This window comes from Oncorhynchus tshawytscha, unplaced genomic scaffold (genome assembly GCF_018296145.1).
Source record: "Oncorhynchus tshawytscha isolate Ot180627B unplaced genomic scaffold, Otsh_v2.0 Un_scaffold_3409_pilon_pilon, whole genome shotgun sequence".
Taxonomy (NCBI): Eukaryota; Metazoa; Chordata; class Actinopteri; order Salmoniformes; family Salmonidae; genus Oncorhynchus; species Oncorhynchus tshawytscha.
The window spans coordinates 1-6,868 of NW_024609786.1; the positions used below are offsets into that span (position 1 = coordinate 1).

The 6,868-nt window shown below is 41.4% G+C and overlaps 1 protein-coding gene across 1 annotated transcript; it reads right to left on the reverse strand.

Annotated features, from left to right (window-relative positions):
• Positions 1-2,578: 2,578 nt before the first annotated feature.
• Positions 2,579-4,901, reverse strand: LOC121845886 (nuclear receptor subfamily 4 group A member 3-like; the record flags this gene model as incomplete). The annotated part of the gene is given in 3 exon segments (XM_042318085.1): positions 2,579-2,660; positions 3,670-3,827; positions 4,814-4,901. Coding segments are annotated over 3 exon segments (328 nt in total), but the record flags the coding sequence as incomplete, so codon positions are not given.
• Positions 4,902-6,868: the final 1,967 nt, after the last annotated feature.

Here is a 6,868-nt window from a genome sequence, read left to right on the forward strand (position 1 = left end):
ATCTTTATCCCCATGTGCAGTTGCAAACCATAGTCTGGCTTTTTTTATGGCGGATTTGGAGCAGTGGCTTCTTCCTTGCTGAACGGCCTTTCAGTTTATATCGATATAGGACTTGTTTTACTGTGAATATAGATACTTTTGTACCTGCTTCCTCCAGCATCTTCACAAGGTCCTTTGCTGTTGTTCTGGGATTGATTTGCACTTTTCGCACCAAAGTACGTTCATCTCTAGGAGACAGAACACGTCTCCTTCCTGAGAAGTATAATGGCTGTGTGGTCCCATGGTGTTTATAATTGCGTACTATTGTTTGTACAGATGAACGTAGTACCTTCAGGCGTTTGAAAATTGCTCCCAAGGATGAACAATTTTTTTATGAGGGCTGATTTCTTTTGATTTTCCCATAATGTCAAGCAGAGGCACAGAGTTTGAAGGTAGGCCTTGAAATACATCCACAGGTACACATCCAATTGACTCAAATTATGTAATTAGCCTATCAGAAGCTTCTAACGCCATAACATCATTTTCTGGAATTTTCCAAGCTGTTTAAAGGCACAGTCAATTTAGTGTATGTAAATAAGTGAAATAATCTGTAAACAATTGCTGGAAAAATGACTTGTGTCATGCACAAAGTAGATGTCCTAACTGACTTGCCAAAACTGTAGTTTGTTAACAAGAAATGTGTGGAGTGAAAAACGACTTTTAATGACTCCAACATAAATGTATGTAAACTTCCGACTTCAACTGTAGTTATCTATTGTTGATCAATATTAAAACCTGCTTTTGATGGAGAGAAAAACATCTCAAGACATTTTCCACCTCTTTAGAGGCAGAGGTGAGCCTGGGCTCTAATGTATTAGCCTACCTGTGTGTGTGTGTGTGTGTGTGTGTGTGTGTGTGTGTGTGTGTGTGTGTGTGTGTGTGTGTGTGTGTGTGTGTGTGTGTGTGTGTGTGTGTGTGTGTGTGTGCGCGCCTGCATGTGTCGTAAGTGCCCAGGGTTTGTGGTGTTTGCTCTTCGCTCTCGAGAAGGGAACTGTCAACAGCGCGCGGTTCCCATTGACGCTCTGCGCGCGCTGTGCCGTAATCGTCTTGTTCCCACACGTCATATTTATTACGTAAAATATGGGACTTATCAAGCCTACTACCATCATTTTTCCTGCACGCCTCCTCTCCTCTGCGGACTCTTAACAACTGTGTACATTTGCCCTACGCACATGGTTACAAACGTAACTAAATGCAGTTACAAACGTAACTAAATGACATATTTATTAAGTCCGTTTTGACCAGTGAACACAATATAACTGTACATTTGGCTACGTGACTTTACCTGTTGGCTCGAAGCCCTGGCATGACTCACACCTTACAGCGGGAGACACCTATATTAGAGACAGAGATACAGATGTCACCATGGGTGAGCCGCAGGGAAAGTGTAACCATGGGGACGCGCGAGAGACACGAGGTCAGGGGGGAGTTTGGAGGTCTGACTCAAACCTTCTCAGAGTGCGCGAGTTCCATCCGTCTGGAAAGGAGTGGGCGAGCACGGCTGCACTCGAGCAACCGCCAGAGTTTTCTTTTATTTCTATGACGGCCTCGCGAGTGACCCAGGCAGTTGCACTACCCACGCGGAAACAGGCCTACAGGTGTACAGAGATGAAGGGGACTTGTAACTGCCTGTGTCTTCAAGGGGAGAAAAGGAAGAGAGAGAGATTTTTCCTGGGTCTATCCAACAGTGGGGGAGGGGGGGGGGGCTGATGTGTTAATTCCAATTGAAACGCTTCCTTATAAGACTATTCCACCTACCTTGCCTGAAGTCAAACGCATACATGCACGCACACATGCACGTATGGACTGATGTGTGTACCTTATCCTCACCGTGCCCCTATGCACATACATCTACTTCTGAGTAAACACACACACACACACACACACATATTCAGACAATGCAGTGTCATGTTAAAAACAAGCCAGAAGCACTCTAATGACACCAGATTATATCCCAAAAACCGAAAACACCCTTTTCATTCAAACACCACGACCTCCACCTGACAGCAGGTTTGTGCGTGTGTGAGTGTGTATGTGTCAGTGAAGAATGTGTGTGTATGCGTGTGTACAACATGCATGAGTATTTGAGTGCATGCATGTATGAGTGTGTGCTTAAACTACATGTGTGTTAAACACTGAGGGTTCAGTCAGACAAGCCAGGCAGATAAATGCTACCAGCTCTCAGAGTCTCACGACAGAATTAGACGTTCATCCACATACTGGAACGTCAAATTTCGAAGTTGTTCCAAACTTAAAATTTCGTGTGTTTAAGGTTAAGATTAGACAATAACTCCGATATGTTCAATTTAGTGTAAAGTTCAGACATGAACTTCGAATGGTTAAGGTAAAGTTAAGGTTTGGGATAGGCTTAAAACAAACATATCGAAAACAACTTCCAGGTCATCTCCCCACTTGCACAGACATGGATGGAAGTTGAATACTGAATTGTATAACGGGTGACCTGGCTGGATAAGCGTGTGTGTGTGCACGTGTACGTGTACGTGTGTGGTATGATGATCAGAGAGAAGCAGTCTCTAACCTCGAGGTGTGCATTTCAACTGGACACAATGCATCCGTTCCAAAAACTGAGCGTGCTTGTTCATTGTCAGAATGCCATAGATCTAACAAACAAGACATGAAGTGCATAAGTAAATACATAATACATTCTATCGATCAAGGAAACATTCAGAAGTTGTAAAAAAAAAAATATATATATATATATTTTAAAGTTTTAATGGACACTCATATGGGCAGAGTTGATAATTCTACCTAAATATTACAGTCAAAACACACGCAGATTGAAACAGATTGACAGCAGACAGCGATTTGAGACATTCGATCTAAATCTTATTTTGTGTGTTAGTTTTTGGAAGGGTATTGACCCGCACATGCGTAAACCGCTTGTTCACATTCATGAAATGTACCAGTATGTAAACTTGATCTAAATACAGGTATGATGCAGAAACCCAGAACGGGTTTTTGTCCTAGAGGCTGTGGTCGCCTCTAACCGCAGGCTCGAGGGCCCCATGTGTCCCTATACCGGCGGGACAGTTTACCTTTATCACCTTAATCTATCAGGAGAAAATACATGTGCTTTTAAATTAGGCTACTTTATTTTGGCCTCGAAGGTTTAATACGTTTAACCTCATTAAGTTCATTAAGCAGATCGATATCTACAGATTTGACTAATTAGATTTTTTGGTCCTGCTTTTAAAGTCGGTGTGTCTAGTTTCAGAAGACTATTTCCGTCCCCATATCTACAGATGGAAATGTCAACTCGCCCGCACTCACTGACACAACACGCTTAGAATTATAAATCACAACTGACTTGGAATATATTAAATTACCATTTAGACCATTCAATATCGGTTAAATTAAAATAATAAATTATGTTGTTGGTCTAAACTATATGGTTTGTTATATAAACATTTTTAAATATATAGGCCTAATATTGTACTTAATAAAATAAACGCACTATAGACCTAGCGTGAGACACAGCTGACTGAATGAAGAAACACATGGCAGAATAATAGTTTGAAAACTACACGTGCATTTGAAACAGGTTTTAAAAGCACCAACTCAGGACAGGTACGACGACGACCCGGGCCTGTTCCCGGTGTTTTTCAGTACCTGGTGTGAAAGCCTCGCGCTGAATGGTGTTCTGTGTGGGGGCTGGGGATTGATGCGACTGTGGTGGGGGACCGGGAGCGGGGAGTACTCGAAGGGACTGTCCGGTAGCCGGGACTCTGAGCTCGGCTGGGCGCGCTCTTCCGAACCCGGGTCTGGGTCTGGAGGAAAGAAACACCGGTCACAACCAGAGACATGGGAACTCCCAAAGCACACCGACACGGATGACATAGTTTACTGCACAAATACAGTACAATCACAAAGAGCGGAATAAAGTCGCACAGAATATAGCCTACACAGATTACCCGGATGGAACAAAACGCACAGAAATTAAAACATGAACAGAATAAAATGAATTATCTGTGATGAGGGGAAACCAGCAGGCATAGAGGTGTGATGCAGAATTAAAGGTCAGACCTAGAAAGAGAGATCCACAGACATGCGACAGAAGAATGGAGGAATATACATTATTATAAGTACAATTATAATTTAGCAATAAGAAAATCTGCAAGCATCCCATAGCGCTCATTGAATGAATACTTCACCAAATACAGAAGTGAACAGATATTATCTAAAACCTCTCTATATCATTTAGCCTACAGCTCAGAAATAGAGCAATCATTTTGAATTACAATTTCAACTCTTATAAAAGTTAAAAAATATTGATGAGAATAGACTAAAAGAATATAGACTAAAATAAAAACTAGAATCACTTCACCTGCGAGCAGCATAAAAATAATATCTAAATCTAACAATTATCTATATCGTGAAATATCATATGAATCTATTAAATGATCATATTACAACTTTTTCAAACAAACAATAATATTAAATTAAACTAGTTATTTGCAATTCATAAAACAAGTGTCTTCAAAAGAGCATGGCTATCATTTTGTTAAAATTGCCAGTGGTTCTTTCCCGCGCTAGTCTGAGGCTCATGCACTACAGGTCTCAGGGTTCAAATGGGTTCGTTATTGGAAAGAGAAAATAGGTTACAATATCCACCTGAGTAAGTTATGAATCTCAGAACCGAAACCTCTCCGCTCCCAGTGCGTTTTGCTGCCAGCCAGAGCACAGCTCACCGCAGACAGGAGATTTCACAGCGCCTAGCGCCCCCTCTCTGCAGCACTCACCTACAAACACTGACCCATACCCGGACTAATTCTCTCCACTAAACCGGGGACCAGTCCTCCCTCTCCGGACTCATTCTCTGAACCGTCCCGGCCGGGAGACATGCAGTCTTTTTGGAGATCACTGAACAGTTGAACTCTGTTTGGATAGGTTCTTAACATTATCACTTTTCCAATAAGCCTACGGGCTGACAAAATCTAAAACTATAGCCTAGGGATCTAACACGTTTTTTGTTGTTGCTTTGTCTGACATGTTACTATGCCTATTATTCACTCTATGTCTGGAGAATGAGTTAGGCTCAATTATAACATGAACCTCACTAGGATACAGACAGTCGCTTCTCTCAGTCTCTCAATTCTCAATCTCTACCACACCAGAATGCTTGGCTAATCAGGAGAGGAAATGTAATATTCTGTCTCAATTGTTTATACTTCATAGACGTGGAGGTCAATGTATTCAATTAGATGATTTGTTGTTTGTTTTGTAATTCAGTGTGCTGTGGTAATAGATCATATTGAATCGGTGTCAGACCGACATAAAGCAAATAGCCTGTAACGCTTTTGAGACCAAAAAGGCTATATGCATTTTACGCTTTTTAAAATAGCCATTTTTTACAAAAAAATGTTTTTTAACAGGAAAAGCCCATTGAGACCCATAGTCTATTTTTCAAGGGAGACCTGGCCAAGAAGGCAGCAACAATCAATACATTACAGAAATAAAACAACAATACAATACAATTCAACAACATAATCCAGATTTTAAAAAGCATTTACACTCCTCTGTAACAGTCTCCCATCAACATACAGAGATATGTAGACAAAAGGGCTACAAAAAAAGCTCAAATTGCACTGGTCTGTGTGTGTCCATAATGTGAACACAGGGCAGAAGGGTCTCCTCTCTCTGTTTCTCTCTGGAGCCAGGCGGTGGGTGCTGGGCCGAGCGCCCCGGTAACCTAGAGAACGGCGAAAGAGCCGTGAAGCACGCGCCCCAAAGCGCCGGTATAGCCCCCCACGCCAATAAGCCAGTCAGCGCGAGGCTTCCAGCAAACACAGAGAGAAAAGAGAAGAGATAAAGGAGGGCTGGAGAAATATACAAGTACAGTAAATTAGCCCTGAGGAGCGAAGCTGTCAAAAAGAGGAGACTGTGTGTGTGTGTGTGTGTGTGTGTGTGTGTGTGTGTGTGCGCGTGTGTGCGTGTTTCTGTCTACACACCCAAAACCAATTTTAACCGCCTGAGAGAAACTCATACCACACATCTCATAGTGAAAGATACAAATTCTGGCCTTCAAAGAAATTATATGGACCAGAGACTGCTGTGTGAATAGGAGATGCAAAAGTTTACTTTAACTTGGTGGATATATTTGAGAATCTGACTGATTCCTAAATGTAAAAAAAAAAGTAGGGTATTGGTCTGGGGGTCCAACCTGGTCTCAGAGCATATTGTTTTATTCTGTAGTAAATCTGAGGCACTCCATTTAGTATGATATGTTACGTTGCAAATGGTATTCATTTCAGGATGTCCATCATCAATTTCTTATGATATGTTATGAATTGCAAGTGTCCTACAGTGTGTTACGAATTTGCAAAACATACAATAAGTTATGATTTTGCAAAATGTATGATATGTTACGAATTCCAATTTGTTGTGGCTAAAGATAGCTAGGTGGCTAATGCTAACATTAGCTAGCTGGCTAGCGTTAGGTAGGCTAGGGGTTAGGGTTAGGGGTTAAGATTAAGGTTAAAATTAGGAGTTAGGCTAAAGGGTTAAGGTTATGGGATGGGATGGGTTAGCTACAGGATTAATGTTATATTTAGGGTTAGGAAAATAGTTAGCTAACACATCAAGGATTTGCAAAGTAGCTAAAAAGTATTAAGTAGTAGGAAAGTTGCTGATTAGCTAAAATGCTAAAGTTGTCCATGATGAGAGTGGAACACGCAACCTTGGGTTGCTAGACATTTACATTATACGCCCACCCATCCACCCTGACCACCTTTCGTTTTTTCCTTAAGTAACCAACGGTCTTATGTAACTATACCAAACATAACATATCATACTAATTTGAGTGTCCTGG